The sequence below is a fragment of the Triticum urartu genome, chromosome 5A (assembly GCF_056163025.1).
Source record: "Triticum urartu cultivar PI428250 chromosome 5A, HENAU_Tu73, whole genome shotgun sequence".
Taxonomy (NCBI): domain Eukaryota; kingdom Viridiplantae; phylum Streptophyta; class Magnoliopsida; order Poales; family Poaceae; genus Triticum; species Triticum urartu.
This window is the reverse complement of record NC_141877.1, coordinates 10,014,742-10,033,557: the sequence shown is the minus strand read 5'-3', so window position 1 is coordinate 10,033,557 and position 18,816 is coordinate 10,014,742. Positions and strand designations below refer to the sequence as shown.

At 46.0% G+C, this 18,816-nt stretch overlaps 1 protein-coding gene across 1 annotated transcript; it reads left to right on the top strand.

Moving 5' to 3' along the window:
- The first annotated feature begins 11,241 nt into the window (after positions 1-11,241).
- LOC147967449 (uncharacterized) lies at positions 11,242-12,255 on the top strand. The gene has a single exon (XM_087523134.1). It carries the CDS (start codon positions 11,242-11,244, stop codon positions 12,253-12,255), a length of 1,014 nt encoding a protein of 337 aa, XP_087379260.1.
- The last annotated feature ends 6,561 nt before the right edge of the window (positions 12,256-18,816 follow it).

Here is an 18,816-nt window from a genome sequence, read left to right as displayed (position 1 = left end):
AGATCTTGACTATCTTTGTGCCCGACTTTGGGTACATGGGCGGCAGATGCAGCTCCGGCTCCTTCGGCGCTCCCGACTGCTCCGCTCCGGCCTCCTCCTTGTTGGGAAATGCAGTAATTTCAAAAAAATTCCTACGCACACGCAAAATCATGGTGATGCATAGCAATGAGAGGGGAGAGTGCGATCTACGTACCCTTGTAGACCGACAGCGGAAGCGTTAGCACAATGCGGTTGATGTAGTCGTACGTCTTCACGGCCCGACCGATCAAGCACCGAAACTATGGCACCTCCGAGTTTTAGCACACGTTCAGCTCGATGACGATCCCCGGACTCCGATCCAGCAAAGTGTCGGGGAAGAATTCCGTCAGCACAACGGCGTGGTGACGATCTTGCTGTTCAACTGTTGCAGGGCTTCGCCTAAGCACCACTACAATATTATCAAGGATTATGGTGGAAGGGGGCACCGCACACGGCTAAGAGAACGATCACGAAGATCAACTTGTGTGTCTATGGGGTGCCCCCTGCCCCCGTATATAAAGGAGTGGAGGGCCGGCCCTCTCTATGGCGCGCCCTAGGGGAGTCCTACTCCCACCGGGAGTAGGATTCCCCCTTTCCTAGTCCAACTAGGAGTCCTTCCATGTAGTAGGAGTAGGGGACAAGGAAGGGGAAGAGGGAAGAGAAGGAAGGAGGGGGCGCAGCCCCTCCCCCTAGTACAATTCGGACTAGGCCTTGGGGGGGCGCGTGGCCTGCCTCTCCCTCTCCCCTAAAGCCCAATAAGGCCCATATACTTCTTCTCCCGTATTCCCGTAACTCCCCGGTACTCCGAAAAATATCCGAACCACTCGGAACCTTTCCGATGTTCGAATATAGTCGTCCAATATATCGATCTTTACGTCTCGACCATTTCGAGACTCCTCGTCATGTCCCCGATCTCATCTGGGACTCCGAACTCCTTCGGTATATCAAAACTCATAAACTCATAATATAACTGTCATCGAAACCTTAAGCGTGCGGACCCTACGGGTTCGAGAACAATGTAGACATGACCGAGACACGTCTCCGGTCAATAACCAATAGCGGAACCTGGATGCTCATATTGGCTCCCACATATTCTAGGAAGATCTTTATCGGTCAGACCGCATAACAACATACGTTGTTCCCTTTGTCATCGGTATGTTACTTGACCGAGATTCGATCGTCGGTATCTCAATACCTAGTTCAATCTCGTTATCGGCAAGTCTCTTTACTCGTTCCGTAATACATCATCTCGCAACTAACTCAGTTGCAATGCTTGCAAGGCTTATGTGATGTGCATTACCGAGAGGGCCCAGAGATACCTCTCCGACAATCGGAATGACAAATCCTAATCTCGAAATACGCCAACCCAACATGTACCTTTGGAGACACCTGTAGAGCTCCTTTATAATCACTCAGTTACGTTGTGACGTTTGGTAGCACACAAAGTATTCCTCCGGCAAACGGGAGTTGTATAATCTCATAGTCATAGGAACATGTATAAGTCATGAAGAAAGCAATAGCAACATACTAAACGATCGGGTGCTAAGCTAATGGAATGGGTCATGTCAATCACATCATTCTTCTATTGATGTGATCCCGTTAATCAAAATAACAACTCTTTTGTTCATGGTTAGGAAACATAACCATCTTCGATTAACGAGCTAGTCAAGTAGAGGCATACTAGTGACACTCTGTTTGTCTATGTATTCACACATGTATTATGTTTCTGGTTAATACAATTCTAGCATGAATAATAAACATTTATCATGATATAAGGAAATAAATAATAACTTTATTATTGCCTCTAGGGCATATTTCCTTCAGTCTCCCACTTACACTAGAGTCAATAATCTAGGTCACATCGCCATGTGATCCAACACTAATAGTTCACATCACCATGTGATTAACACCCATAGTTCACATTGTCATGTGACCTATACCCAAAGGGTTTACTAGAGTCAGTAATCTAGTTCACATCATTTATGTGATTAACACCCAAAGAGTACTAAGGTGTGATCATGTTTTGCTTGTGCGAAAATTTTAGTCAACGGATCTGTCACATACAGATCCGTAAGTATTTTGCGAATTTCTATATCAACAATGCTCCGCACGGAGCTACTCTAGCTATTTGCTCCCACTTTCAATATGTATCCAGATTGAGATTTAGAGCCATCTGGATCAGTGTCAAAACTTGCATCGATGTAACTTTTTACGACGAACTTTTTGTCACCTCCATAATTGAGAAATATTTCCTTATTCCACTAAGGATAATTTTGACCGCTGTCCAGTGATCTACTCTTAGATCACTATTGTACTCTCTTACTTAACACTGTGTAGGGTATACAATAGATCTGGTACACAGCATGACATACTTTATAGAATCTATGGCTGAGGCATAGCACTACACCATGAAAAAAACAATTTCAAGTATATTTCCCTTCTCCATTCCCCGTCGTCGCCGCCCCGTCCCCGTCGTCGCCGCCCCGTCCCCGTCCCCGTCGTCGCCGCCCGGTCCCTTTCCCCGTCGTCGCCATCCCCGTCGTCGCCGCCCGTCGCCGTCCCTGTCGCCGCCCCCCGTCGCCTCTCGCCTCGCCGGTGAGCACACACACACATACATTTTTTTAGTTTTTTAGTTATAGAAATAGTTATAAAAAAGTTAGAAATTTTTCTTTTTTAGTTATAGAAATAGTTACTTATATAGCATTGTTAGAAATGTTATAGAAATGTTAGAATTGTTAGAAATTTTTCTGTTTTTTAGTTATAGAAATAGTTATAAAAAAGTTAGAAATTTTTCTTTTTTTTAGTTATAGAAATATTAGAAATGTTATACAAACGTTAGTTATATATATAAAGGTTATAATTTCTTTTCTGTTTTTTAGTTATAGAAATATTAGAAATGTTATAGAAATGTTAGTTATATAGCATTGTTAGAAATGTTATAGAAATGTTAGTTATATAGAAATGTTAGAAATTTTAGTTATCAAAATCCAATCATTAAAAAATGTTACTTTTTGCGGGCATATAGCTAGTATTTGTTGTCGACGATGCCCGGCCCGCATTCTCGCCGTTGACCCGTCCGCGACGACGTCCGGCTGACCCATGTCCGGGACTGGGCTCCGCCAGGCTGGCACTGGGAGGTGCTGCCTGGAGGGGCACGCCGCTTGATGAGGAACCCGGCCCCGGGTCCCGTCGTCGACCCTGATCTCGTTTGGTGGCGTTCGCGTGGGCCAGTTTCGGTGCGGAGGGAGCCGGCCCCGCCGGAGGTGGTACGTAGCCGTGTCAGGGAGGAGGACGAGCACGTCCATGGGCTACATGGTTGCGTTAGAGGGCGGCAGGTTCTCCAATACCTGGCAGTTTCTTCAGGGATCTCACTTCAGCTATGATCCTGTGAGGGTTCCTTCTCTTTGGGTGTCCACCGCCCGCGCCACAGGAACCGCGAGTGTCCTAGATTCTTCTGTAGTATTAGATCTTTATTAGCTACCTAGCCAGTGATGTATTCGATATATAATATTAGAGACGATGTATTCGAGATTATATATTATTCGAGATGATGTATTCGAGATTATATCTATTATTCGAGACGATGTATTCGAGACTATATCTATTATTCGAGACGATGTAATTTGAATACTAAATTGTTTTATATTTCTTTTGGATTAGTTAAATAAAAGCTATGGTGGACAATACCGGCTGAGAGGGAGAATAGGCCCTGTTCGATATGATACGCCATCCTCGCGGGCCAGATGATGATTAGAATGAAGAAGATTATGACAACTCCGAATTTCTAAACAACACCGGGGAGGGTGATATGATATTCGATCGCGACGACCAAATTGATGAAGTCATGAACTATGATTATGATGATGACGAAGAAAATGTTGATCTTGAAACAACAAAGACCGGCAAGGTATATATATTTATATAAGCAGGCATCTAGTGATCATCACATGTTTTAAATGACTTGAAGATATATTAACGAATCGATCTTTCTTCTTTCAGCCATCCGGATCGAGCAAATCTTCAGGCAACAGGACGAAACGAGGCCCGAACAAAAAGTTGAAGGAGGGCGTAAAGTACAATATCGAGGCAATCAGACCTAATGGCGAACCATTAGCGCCTAAGAAGATTGCGGACAAGTTCGTTCGTCAGTGCGGAGTTCTTGTGAAGGACCAACTCCCGATCTCCCTTCAAGAATGGAGAGAGCCAGCAAAGCCACGTCCAGATCTTACTTTTGTCGACGACAGACAAAAAGGTCTGCTTTGGGATACTCTCATGGAACATTTCACCCTACCAGATCATTTCACAGAAGCAGATGTGTAGAAAGTCAAGGGCGCTGCTCTTAGGAAGATGGCGGTTGCATTCAAGAACCACAAGAATCGTGAATGGGACAAGTACGTCAAGGGAGGAAGGAAGACTCCAGTATTCGAGGGAACACTAGAGAAGCAAAGTGCTCATTGGGACGATTTCGTGAAATTCAAGGATTCGGAATTAGCTAAGGAACGGTCGAGAATAAACAAGAAGAATGCCGAAAAAAAGGATAAGTTCCATAAGCTAGGGCCAGGTGGCTACGCGGTGGCAATGCCTAAGTGGGATAAGTCTGAGAAAGAGATGGAGGATGTAGGTGTCACTCCGGTTACTAGGAGCTGGCCCCCCAGGTGCAGGACTTGGTTCTATGCGCATGGGGGGGAGTTGGACCCGAAGACAGGCAAAGTTTCGACGAAGGCATGTCTGAACGGAGCCGACGATGCGATACTTGTTGCAATAGAAGAGGCTCGATCGGGGGTGTTCCAGCCCAACAGAGAGAACGACGAGCTTACGCGTGCCCTGGGAAATCTTGAACACCCGGGAAGAACACGAGGCAAGGGCGCTATTCCATGGTATGAGGGGTTTTCGGACTGGAACGCCGACTACAGAACCCATGCGAGAAGGAAGATTGTGGAGGAGAAGAAGAGGAAGATGGAGGAGGATCAGAGGAAGCTGGACTATGAACGCCTTCAAGGCCTAGAATCAGCGCACGCAGACTTGGCAATTAAATTCCAGCGGCAGCAGGAGCAGATCGACTCACTTAGCCAGCAAAGGGGGTCTCAGCAGCTGCAGCAGCTAGCGGATGATCCAGCATTGGATAGCACAGTCCCATCCATGCTGAGAAGCAGCATGGGTTCCGCCCCGGGCGATGCAATGCTAGATAGATACCCCGTGGATGACATCATGGAGAACACTAACTGTGAGCTACACTTCAAAATGAAGAACATATCCATGAAGGTGGCAGACGCCGTTGCTTTTACAAATCCCCCTGAGGCAACCTTCCATTGCAACCCGATTCCAGCGGGCTATGCTCGTGTCTTGGTTGATGAGGTGGTGGATCCATATTCAGGGCTACAGCTTGACATTCCTGGAGGTGACGACGAGCACACATTGGGAGAGGCCATACATCGTGTCATCCTATGGAGAAAGGATTGCATCGTCTTTCGAAGGCCACCGACACCGCCTCACCCGACTCCTCGTCGAAGTCCGCCACCGAGTCAGCAGACTCCCGCTCCTCCAAGTCCACCAACGCGTGAGGCCACTCCTCCTCCTCCAAGTCCGGCAAAGTGTCAGGCCACTCCTCCTCCAAGTCCGACACAGCGTCAGACGTCCACTCCTCCTCCAAGTCCGGCACAACTTCAGGCCACTCCTCCTCCAAGTCCGGCACAGCTTCAGGCCACTCCTCCTCATCCAACTCAGCCACGTCAGTCATCTCCGCCGCCTAAGCAATTGCAGAAGAGACACCCCGCAGCTATGGTGCGTAGCGGTACGAGTCGAGGTAGTATAGGAAGTACAGGCGGAGGCAAGCGATATAAATATGGTCCAAGCCTCGCGCCTCTTCCGCAGAGGCCTTATGACAAGTCCGAGGAGGAAAACACAGCCATATCGAAGGCTGAGGTGGAAGCCCATTTTGCACCGAAACCGCCACCGCCGCCAAGGGAGAAAGTGCCTGAGGAAACGATTGACCACTTCATTCGTATGGCTCAACCACCAGCTCCGAAGCCTGTTGACACAGACTATGAGCGCCACATCAGGAAGTTAAATCGAGCACGTCTACAGAGGGAGGCGAGCTCGAGCTCGAGCAAACAACAAGCAGCTGTAAAAAAATGCGGGAAAACCGTTCCCCAGCTGGGAGAACAAGCGGCGCAATCGATCCCCTCGCTTGTTGTGCCAACAACACGTGAGAGTACGCGCGCCCAATATTATTGTGGGCAAAAAGTTTACGTTCCCGAGGTGGGCAATGTGGTAATAACCGAGGAGCATATAATGCAGGCTGAAATTCTCAATATCACTGTTGGACAACTCCTCGAGATCGAGCCCATGCATGTGCTTAGAGAGGAGGAAATAAAATGGAAATATGTCCGGGGCGAACCTTTGGTCAAGCCAGACGAAGTCAAGAAGCTCCCAACGAGAATGTATGAATTGCATCAATGGTACATGAACATTACCAAGAGTTCCAATCGAGAGTCCCTCATGGTGGAAGTCAAGAAGGATCATTACTACCATCAGAAAGCTATGGCCGTTGAGTATAATGAACTGTTTCAGTTATACAATCAAAACGCACTCGACAAATCTATCGTCAGTTGCTATTGTCTGTAAGTGATTTCTTTCTGTAATTTAAGTCTCAAGCTAGCTGTAGTGATCCTTTTGATCAATCATTACCTGTAATTATCCTCACTATATTCTTTTCTGTGGTATTATGCAGGATGAAGATGTATGAAATGAAAAAAGGTGGACGCTATGGCATTGGGTTCATTGACCCAAACACCGTTCATGAATACACATGGAAAATAGATGCATATCATGAAAAGCATGTAGAGGAAAACATGCTAGAGTTCTTGAAGCGCCTCAAATACAAATACAATGAAGATATACTACTTCCTTGCAACTTCCAGTGAGTCACACTGTCTTGTACTACAAATTCTCTATTTTTGCCTACTAGCTAGCTACATGTTTTTGCTTACATATGCCTGCTTAATTAAGACATGCAAATTTGTGTGCATGCAGATTTCACTGGATCTTGTGTATCATTAAAGTTGACGCCGGAACAGTTGAAATACTGGACTCACTACTCAAAATAAAAACTGACTATAACAATTTGTTTGGGATAGTCAACAGGTAATTTCAATCATTATTAAACTATATATCTCGACCTATTTAGCTCGTCATTTCATGATATGAACTATTTAATAACCCCTTTATTCATTTTCTTTGTCGGCGGGCAGGGCTTGGGCAAGGTTCATCAGCGTCACTCCAGGCGAATGGAAAGAAAAGATGAAATGGTTTCGACCCAAGGTAAGTAATTAAGTAGTACTAGCTAGCTAGCTGCCATCTCTTTAATTATCATGCTTGATTAATTATTATCTGATAAAATTCCATTCTCGTAAAGGCCCTTCAGCAGGCGCAGGGGATTGATCTGTGTGCATACTGCGTTTGCGAGAACATTCGCATGATGGCGTCCGAAAAGAGCAAATCTCAAAGACAGGAATGGGTACATTTGTCAGAACACTATTCACAATTTTTACACCATTACCGATATCTAGTCACACAACTAATACACATGCATATTGATCTCCTTCTTAACAGTTCACAGAGGTGCGGGACAAGCTCCTAGAAACGAAGCGCGTACAAGCACTTCAAGAGGAAATAGCGGGATTTTTGCTCGACCAGGTCATAGATCCGAAGGGAGAATACTATTACCCGCTACCGCCCCCATGAACCACTTCCAATTGTCATCGTTCTCCGAAGGCACAAATTAGGCTAATGCCAGTGGCTCCGAAGGCAACATTGTAGGAGAAATTGTATATAGCTAGCTAATTGTATATATATATACATGTGTGTATGTCTGAATTAATTAATATGGTGTTTTGTGAGACATTTAATGATATATATATATATGATCGGTTCTACTAGAAATTATATATATATATATGCATAACGTGTACAATGTGTAGTATCGTAAAATACCAGCAAACGAAAAAGAATTAAATGGAAAACACAAAATTAAATGAAAGAGAAATCATAAACCCCCCCCCCAAATTTTAATACCGGTTGGTGTCACCAACCGGTACTAAAGGGCTCCCTGCCCCCGGAGCTGCCTCGTGCCACGTGGTTGGCCTTTAGCACCGGTTCGTGCTGAACCGGTACTAAAGGAGGGGGGGGGCTTTAGTGACCACACTTTAGTGCCGATTACGGAACCGACACTAAAGGGCCTTACGAACCGGTGATATTGCCCGGTTCTGCACTAGTGTACCCGATTCCGTTGTCCCATCTTCTTCCCTCTAGGCCTCATGTCGGCGACCAGAGTGAGACGACGAGGATGGCGCCAAGACCGTGGTGGCGCATGTTGGTGGGCGGCAAGTTGGGTGGTGCACTATGGATCGTCGGGCACCGACGCGGTGACGCCCGCGGGTGTCGTCGTTCCTACCAGAAGGGCCTCGGGTGTACCCCTTCCCCACAGCCCTCCGCGTACCGGGGGACGCCCTAGGACTAGTCCGGGCAGCAGCGGCGTCGTCGTTGTCACATTCCTTCTTAAAGATGTTGCTTGGTATGCGACGCTTCGGAGTGCTAGGAGCATGGTGGGACTTCTCCGAAGGGCACATTGGTTGCGGGTCATCTTCGTTTCGTCGATATGTCGGTGTCGGCATTTGTTTATCTTTTCTTTCTCTCGTTTTTCTTTTGGTCTTGGTTTTGCAGCGGGCCTCAGCAAGCGTGTTGTATCATGTGGTTGCTATATTAATGTAGCGGCGCGAAAGCCTGTTTCGTCATTTATTTTAGGTTACAAAAAAAAATAAAGTTAACCAGCACTGTTGTGAACAAAAAAAGAGATGGTTTCAGGGGGGACAAAGGATTTGCTAGTGTTATTAAAATCTCTTGCGGCTGCGCGGGTCCGACCAGGGACGAAAAGTCGAAAACCTACAGCAGCTTGCGGACCCGATCCGCTAGAGACCGGTCGCAGTTCCGTCGTAGCAGCACTGCACAGCTGTCCGTCACACGCGGCGCGACCCCGTCCCTCTCCCCCCTTCTCTCTCTCTCTCTCGCATCCGGGAGCGCCGCCGTTGAAGTAGTACGGCGAGGGAGAACGGGAGGGAGGGCGGCGGCGGCGGCGGGGGCGAGATTTCCGGGATCTGGCGCGCCCTCAGGGTAATTTCTCCTCTCCGACCCATCTCCCTCTCCGGTTCAGGCTCGCGGTTTTAACTTTTAACTGGTGTATTCCGATGAACCCTCGGCAATGTGGTGGGAATGTGGCGGCGCGGCCTCCGATGAACCCTCCATGACCGGGCGAGGAGGCAGCTAGCGCATGCCTAAGCGAGAGGGAGACCCTCGATGTGAACTTGTACTGCTTTTGCTTAGGGTTTTGTTTCCCCGTGATTTTGTTTGGGCGTGGCGCGAATGTGGCGGCGCGGCTCCCGCTCCCCGTGGCGGTCTCCATGACCGGCCTGCGTACGCCGAAGCGATAGAGATGCCCGCGAAGTGGTTGATTCAGACGATTCGGCCCCGCGCGCAGTTTTGTTTTTTTCTGTGATTTGTTTGGGCATCATTTTCTCGAGGGGACGGTGGTTTTCGGGCTTCCGAATGTGGCGGTGCCCATCAATTTTGGGCTTGCTCTCCTGATAGTGCTAGGTGGACTCGGATTTTGGGTAGTAATTATATTTTGGGCTTCTACGACACTGACTAGTGCTAGTCTATCACACGTACTCTATCAATTAGTTGCCACTCGCTAAGTCGCTAGCTATGGTGCCGGTGAGACATGGGAGCCAACCTCCAAGGATCAGCTCATTCTGGGGATTCCTTAATTCCCTGAAGCCACGGTTGGTGCACCTGCCGCTCGTCATTTCACTTGTGCCCCTGGGAACCATTAATTGTTTTTCTTCCATACAAACATTAGCTACATTTGCAAGGAACATTAGCAACCTACTCATGCGAATCCGGAATGCTGGTAACTGAACATGGCCCCGATATTTCTGTTTTACCGAAATGGCCCAAATGATTGACATGAAAATGACAGCATGACAGTAGTCTGCTGCACATGTCCAGAAATGCATCTCTATTTGCCTGCAAAAGGAGAGCAAACTATCACTTTGTGACCTTATCCAAATAATCACCAGGTGTAAAGCATATGATATCAAATGTAAAGCATCGCTGCAAATCCACAAACTATATTAGAATCAATAATAATAACAATGTAGCAGCATGAGTCAACAATTGTGAGTAACGCATCCCGTGAAGCATGAAGCTTTAACACTCAGTCTCAACTCTAGTCAACCAAGTGTTAGATCACTACCAAATTTTCTTTATTTTTTGTATGCAATGCATCCACATGACGTCAGAACAATGTTTTCACTGTATCCGTGTGTCTTCTATTCGAAATCCATCTCAAGGCACAAAAACATCACCCCAGCATAAAAGAGAGGCACAGAGACATCCAGTCCAACTGTGGTTTCATATCATTAGAAGTACTGCTAGGAGTACCTGTGCATCCTTTGTTTGGATTATTACCTGACACGAGAGATTTTTGTTGTTTTGTTTTCCTTTGTTTATTACTACAACCCTTTTGTTTGATTTCCATCTCTCGAGGTTCTAGTAGGTAGCAGCAGCCTCCCGGAGGCAGATTTAATATTAAAGTTGGATTCTGTTCGTACGCGTGTTCTTGCAGGAATTGGTGCGTGCATGTGTTGGTTTGCTCTCAGATGTTTGTCATTAGCGCCAATGTGATGGATATCCTGTTTCTGCGGGCTGATGAGTTTATAATAGTACTATATCAGAAGATGAAAAACCGTCTTGCTTGTTGATTCTGATCATGACAAGGGAGGAGCTTTTCTTTGTGGTGTCCTTTTCGTAGATTCGTTGTGATGGCTGTCCTGAAGTGAACAGGTTGAGCTTCAAGTGCTAGTTTGGTGGTGGTTTGCACTCTTCGTGGTTTTGTTTGTTTGTGTGTCTTGTCTTTGTTCCTCAGATATGCTAACGGAGCAAGATTCGGTTCTAGTTTTGTGGTAGCTTTCTGTTTTTGTGTTACAATCACATCTGCCTTGGTCGGTGCTCTTGTCTCTACTGCTAAATTACAGTATTGCTAGAAGTAGCTACTAATTGTTTCTCAAGGTTGTTTGTCTTAGCTCTTGCATTTTTGTTTCTGCTGGAGCTTCTGTTCCTAATGGTCTCCTTTGCCACTTTGTTTATTGCAGTGCAGTACAACTTGCAATGGCTGCTCACCCGCCTGCTCCAGCTGCTCTGCCTACCATGCCCATGATTGATTGGAGGCCACTGCATGCGGCAGCCAGGCCGTCTGTCTTTATCATTGTCCTCACGCCATATCGTAAGAAGACCCTGAGACGTGTCGCTGGCACATTTGGCATCAAGGAAGAGAAAGAGCTCGATGAAATTTTTAAAGCAGATTACCTCACGGGAACCGGCATTGCCGTGAGGATAGTGGGCAACTTTCTCTTCATCACAACAACCGCGCACATTGTGGACTTCCTTTTTCAGGCAGACTGGGGGCCCATTTCAGCAGCACAAATGAATGATTATTTTGAGATTTCGGTCACCTGCTCCCATGTCGAAAGTCACTTCATTCAGGGCGGGTTTGTTGGAGAGCGAACCTACACACGAGCAACTGTTTGTGCCATCGATTGTGCCAGAGACCTGATGATGGTACGCGTGGATCTTAGGGATCTGGCTGGGAGGACTATGGGGGAGCTGCAGCAGAGGGTGCGCTGCACATCAGATCACCCGCTTGTTCAGTTCAGCATGGCCATCAACGAGGGTACCCAATGCATGCTCTACTCCTGGCCGGCGTATCGTCCGTGCACAATGGCCACGGGACTTCAAGGCCTGCATCGAGGACCGTTGGCTTTGATGAGCACCAACAAGAATGGCTATGACTTGCAGCTTTTTGAAGCATCAGTGGGAACCGAGGCCGGGTCATCTGGCGCCCCTCTTTACAATACCAATCAGCAGGTGGTAGGCATACTGCACGGCGGGTCTGGGGTTCACTCAAATTTTATCCCGGCGCACTACATCCAGACCTTCATTAACAACAATTGTGTCCTTCCGAAGCCTAAGGGTCAGCAGGATCAGGGTAGGCCCTCCCAGAGGCCCAGGCCCCCTCCCAAAGATCGAGACGACAAGCACGGTCCAGGTGGCAAGCCAGGCACCTCTGATGCTTCCTCCAAGCACATCCGTTCTGCTGCCCAGAACAAGACTGTCGTTGCTTGAGCCTGGTGACCAAGGGGATTGTTTGTTGCATGAGTGCTCTGATGTGTTTGTTGCCTGGTGACCACCTTCGATATGTTTGTTGCTTGATTCCTGTGACAGAGTACCCAATGAGCTGAGAGGAACTGCTTTCTGGTCAATTTATTAGTATCCGAGATGCTGAAACATACCCATTGCATGCAAAAGAAAACATATATTCCCACTAAGCTGGAGCAAGTAAACTGGGCGCTAGTCCCATTCATTTTGTCAAAACTGCTGGGTTTATAAAGTGCCAGGCTGCCTCCTGGTTTCGTTTCCCCCATATGCATGCCATAGTTCCAAGGCCTATCGTTTGTCTTGCCTAAACATAGTCTAGCACTCATGTGGATTGTAATATTAGGTTAGAATTAATCAACACCCAAGAATGGATAATTAAACCTGCTTATCCCACTCCTTTTTTGTGTGTGTTTGACTGTTTGTCCATGGTTAAGAGTTGGGATTCCCTTGTTTTACATTGGAAATTTCAGTTTCTGTTAAGAAAAAGAAACAATCGTATTGCCCATGACTAGTAAAAATACAGCGGTGAATTGCCTTACTCTGTATGTATGTGCAGGCTATAGATACTTTTTGTCTACTAGGTTAATAATCCTTACTGTTGCTATCTTCCATGTTCAGAACCAGAGGTATTGTCATCTCACTGGAAGATGGCACATTCAAGTTCCTTGGCTTAACTAGAATTGTCAACGATGATGTTCCTCTCGTCGGAACCTGCTGGGAGGAATCGTGTACCTTATTTTTCATTTGAGGTTCGCTGGGTAACAGAGGATGTGACAGTCATTAAGATTGGTCGCATGTTGCAAAGCTCTCCTTTATCAAATGTTCTTCTGGTTGCAAAAAAAGGTTCCAAAATCATGCTGTCAAGCGCACGATATGCAGAAAGACAATGTACTAACTCTCACAACAACAACAACGACAACAAAAGCCTTAATTTACTAACTCTCACTAACTTAGGTAAAACTCTTCCCATTTTCTTTTGTTGGAACATGTGTCATTCATCGCCGTACTGCCTGACATGCCTGTTGGCTGGATTTACTACCCTGCAGAATAAGTGGATCCAGAAATCAGTGAGCGTCAGGTAGATGAAGGCTGATAAACTGATGCTCTAGTTTTAGCTGATCGTGCAATGCAAGAGAAGGGCCCAGTTGATGAACACGCTAAAGACGGCTTCGGGGTGTTCCCTCCCAAAGCTGTGCTGTTGCTGGCATTATTCGCTGTCAGAGGATCTAAAAGGCAAGCAACATAATTGGCGAATGTTCGCCGCAAACCAGGAGAATTTGTGTGTATCCACCTACACAATAAGTAGATGCAGCAATATATGGTAACGTTTGTATTATTCTTTCGTTGACCATTGAACTGTTTACTAAGATATAATGCTAATGTACAACATTCTCTCAGACAGTTATGCCTGAACTAGTCACTCAGTTTTGTGTGCAGCATAATTGAGCTGTGTATCTTGGGCTTAGCAAATCATAGGTGCTAGTTAGTTATGAGAATATTATCTGCCCAGCAACTCGATAAGGGGCACGGTCTATAATAAGTGCACCAGCTTTTCTGAACCTGGTGACTAACTTTGTGTTCTTTCCTGCAAGACAAGGCTGCAACATCTAGCTGTACATGATTATTGATGTAGTCAGACAGACAAATTGAACAATGTGATGCTAAATATGTATCATAATAGATGAACGATAGAAATCATGAGCAATTGCTCTTGCTTTTTGTTGCTTCATGTTTTGCCTTCTCATCATAACGTGTGAGTACTTAAGTTTCAATGAAGCATGAATGTGAATTTTAAGTGCTAATGTACAACATCCTCTCAGAGTAGCAATCCAACACCAAATTCTGGGGAGGGGTTATCAGCAGATAGTACTGGTTAGTGCATTATTTATTTAACAAAACTCCTCGTCAATATTGTTAGAACCTACTCCCTCTGATCGGAATTAGTTGCCGCTCAAACGGATGTATCTAGCACTACTCATAAGTTTCTTAGTCACTCCAGTTATCCTCATCAGCTGCAATGCTGCATCGGAACTTGTCTGTGTGGACTCATTGCTGCAGCAGCTCAAATGTTCGATTTATTGCATCGGCTGATCAGGTGGCAGATATCTTTACCAAAAACCACTATCTCGACATCTTTTTCAGGAGAAGTTCTATAGCGATCTCAATCTGGTAGAGACCAGCTGAGATCGAGGGGGATGTTAAGATATTTTGTATATCACGTTAGCAGATATGACACAATTGTAATTCCTCCCTCCGTATTAGTGATTTAAACGCACTAATATTTCTGTACAGAGGGGTAGATCATAATCCTTGAGATACAGTTCTATTCAAACTTATACTACCTTGGAGCCTCCACTAGAGGATGTGAGCTGTGGGGTATATTCTCATTGCCACGGTTGGTCTCTGGAACTATCTCATCTCCTGGCAAGGGTTCACTTTGTTCAGCAAACATGCTGCTTCATCCTCAAACTGCACATAACCAATTTCCTTTCTCTTGGTTGGAGGCCGTCCTCCCCCTCTGCCTCGTCCTCTAGGACTAATGTTCAAGCTTCTTATGGGGTGCAAAGGCAATCAACTATGTTAGAGCATCTACAGCCGCACATGACAAATATGACACCTCAAACGCCCGCGGACGCGCGGCAAATTTGACCCCTCAAACGCCCGCGGACATGCCCGGGCGCGTCCACCGGCAATGACCGGCCAGTCCTCAAATTTGCACAACTGCATCCGGACACCTTATACAAGAATTCTTATATTCATACAAAAGCATGCAAGGATAAAAACCTAAAAACCTACGTACTAAGATCACCCTACTCCTCGTCGGAGATCTTGACTATCTTTGTGCCCGACTTTGGGTACATGGGCGGCAGATGCAGCTCCGGCTCCTTCGGTGCTCCCGACTGCTCCGCTCCGGCCTCCTCCTTGTTGGGAAATGTAGTAATTTCAAAAAATTTCCTACGCACACGCAAAATCATGGTGATGCATAGCAATGAGAGGGGAGAGTGCGATCTACGTACCCTTGTAGACCGACAGCGGAAGCGTTAGCACAATGTGGTTGATGTAGTCGTACGTCTTCACGGCCCGACCGATCAAGCACCAAAACTACGGCACCTCCGAGTTTTAGCACACGTTCAGCTCGATGACGATCCTCGGACTCTGATCAGCAAAGTGTCGGGGAAGAGTTCCGTCAGCACGACGGCGTGGTGACAATCTTGATGTTCAACTGTCGCAGGGCTTCGCCTAAGCACCACTACAATATTATCAAGGATTATGGTGGAAGGGGGCACCGCACACGGCTAAGAGAACGATCACGAAGATCAACTTGTGTGTCTATGGGGTGCCCCCTGCCCCCGTATATAAAGGAGTGGAGGGCCGGCCCTCTCTATGGCGCGCCCTAGGGGAGTCCTACTCCCACCGGGAGTAGGATTCCCCCTTTCCTAGTCCAACTAGGAGTCCTTCCATGTAGTAGGAGTAGGGGACAAGGAAGGGGAAGAGGGAAGAGAAGGAAGGAGGGGGCGCAGCCCCTCCCCCTAGTACAATTCGGACTAGGCCTTGGGGGGGCGCGTGGCCTGCCTCTCCCTCTCCCCTAAAGCCCAATAAGGCCCATATACTTCTTCTCCCGTATTCCCGTAACTCCCCGGTACTCCGAAAAATACCCGAACCACTCGGAACCTTTCCGATGTTCGAATATAGTCGTCCAATATATCGATCTTTACGTCTCGACCATTTCGAGACTCCTCGTCATGTCCCCGATCTCATCCGGGACTCCGAACTCCTTCGGTATATCAAAACTCATAAACTCATAATATAACTGTCAACGAAACCTTAAGCGTGCGGACCCTACGGGTTCGAGAACAATGTAGACATGACCGAGACACGTCTCCGGTCAATAACCAATAGCGGAACCTGGATGCTCATATTGGCTCCCACATATTCTAGGAAGATCTTTATCGGTCAGACCGCATAACAACATACGTTGTTCCCTTTGTCATCGGTATGTTACTTGACCGAGATTCGATCGTCGGTATCTCAATACCTAGTTCAATCTCGTTATCGGCAAGTCTCTTTACTCGTTCCGTAATACATCATCTCGCAACTAACTCAGTTGCAATGCTTGCAAGGCTTATGTGATGTGCATTACCGAGAGGGCCCAGAGATACCTCTCCGACAATCGGAATGACAAATCCTAATCTCGAAATACGCCAACCCAACATGTACCTTTGGAGACACCTGTAGAGCTCCTTTATAATCACTCAGTTACGTTGTGACGTTTGGTAGCACACAAAGTATTCCTCCGGCAAACGGGAGTTGTATAATCTCATAGTCATAGGAACATGTATAAGTCATGAAGAAAGCAATAGCAACATACTAAACGATCGGGTGCTAAGCTAATGGAATGGGTCGTGTCAATCACATCATTCTTCTATTGATGTGATCCCGTTAATCAAAATAACAACTCTTTTGTTCATGGTTAGGAAACATAACCATCTTCGATTAACGAGCTAGTCAAGTAGAGGCATACTAGTGACACTCTGTTTGTCTATGTATTCACACATGTATTATGTTTCTGGTTAATACAATTCTAGCATGAATAATAAACATTTATCCTGATATAAGGAAATAAATAATAACTTTATTATTGCCTCTAGGGCATATTTCCTTCAGTCTCCCACTTGCACTAGAGTCAATAATCTAGTTCACATCGCCATGTGATCCAACACTAATAGTTCACATCACCATGTGATTAACACCCATAGTTCACATTGTCATGTGACCTATACCCAAAGGGTTTACTAGAGTCAGTAATCTAGTTCACATCATTTATGTGATTAACACCCAAAGAGTACTAAGGTGTGATCATGTTTTGCTTGTGAGAAAATTTTAGTCAACGGATCTGTCACATACAGATCCGTAAGTATTTTGCGAATTTCTATATCAACAATGCTCCGCACGGAGCTACTCTAGCTATTTGCTCCCACTTTCAATATGTATCCAGATTGAGATTTAGAGCCATCTGGATCAGTGTCAAAACTTGCATCGACGTAACTTTTTACGACGAACCTTTTTGTCACCTCCATAATTGAGAAATATTTCCTTATTCCACTAAGGATAATTTTGACCGCTGTCCAGTGATCTACTCTTAGATCACTATTGTACTCCCTTACTTAACACTGTGTAGGGTATACAATAGATCTGGTACACAGCATGACATACTTTATAGCATCTATGGCTGAGGCATAGCACTACACCATGAAAAAAACAATTTCAAGTATATTTCCCTTCTCCATTCCCCGTCGTCGCCGCCCCGTCCCCGTCGTCGCCGCCCCGTCCCCGTCCCCGTCGTCGCCGCCCGGTCCCTGTCCCCGTCATCGCCATCCCCGTCATCGCCGCCCGTCGCCGTCCCTGTCGCCGCCCCCCGTCGCCTCTCGCCTCGCCGGTGAGCACACACACACATACATTTTTTTAGTTTTTTAGTTATAGAAATAGTTATAAAAAAGTTAGAAATTTTTCTTTTTTAGTTATAGAAATAGTTACTTATATAGCATTGTTAGAAATGTTATAGAAACGTTAGAATTGTCAGAAATTTTTTTGTTTTTTAGTTATAGAAATAGTTATAAAAAAGTTAGAAATTTTTCTTTTTTTTAGTTATAGAAATATTAGAAATGTTATACAAATGTTAGTTATATATATAAATGTTATAATTTCTTTTCTGTTTTTTAGTTATAGAAATATTAGAAATGTTATAGAAATGTTAGTTATATAGCATTGTTAGAAATGTTATAGAAATGTTGGTTATATAGAAATGTTAGAAATTTCAGTTATCAAAATCCAATCATTAAAAAAATGTTACTTTTTGCGGGCATATAGCTAGTATTTGTTCTCGACGATGCCCGGCCCGCATTCTCGCCGTTGACCCGTCCGCGACGACGTCCGGCTGACCCATGTCCGGGACTGGGCTCCGCCAGGCTGGCACTGGGAGGTGCTGCCTGGAGGGGCACGCCGCTTGATGAGGAACCCGGCCCCGGGTCCCGTCGTCGACCCTGATCTCGTTTGGTGGCGTTCGCGTGGGCCAGTTTCGGTGCGGAGGGAGCCGGCCCCGCCGGAGGTGGTACGTAGCCGTGTCAGGGAGGAGGACGAGCACGTCCATCGCTACATGGTTGCGTTAGAGGGCGGCAGGTTCTCCAATACCTGGCAGTTTCTTCAGGGATCTCACTTCAGCTATGATCCTGTGAGGGTTCCTTCTCTTTGGGTGTCCACCGCCCGCGCCACAGGAACCGCGAGTGTCCTAGATTCTTCTGTAGTATTAGATCTTTATTAGCTACCTAGCCAGTGATGTATTCGATATATAATATTAGAGACGATGTATTCGAGATTATATATTATTCGAGATGATGTATTCAAGATTATATCTATTATTCGAGACGATGTATTCGAGACTATATCTATTATTCGAGACGATGTAATTTGAATACTAAATTGTTTTATATTTCTTTTGGATTAGTTAAATAAAAGCTATGGTGGACAATA

Excerpts from the sequence above, each read along its gene's own strand:
- LOC147967449 (XM_087523134.1), top strand. The coding sequence starts at position 11,242 with ATGGCTGCTCACCCGCCTGCTCCAGCTGCTCTGCCTACCATGCCCATG.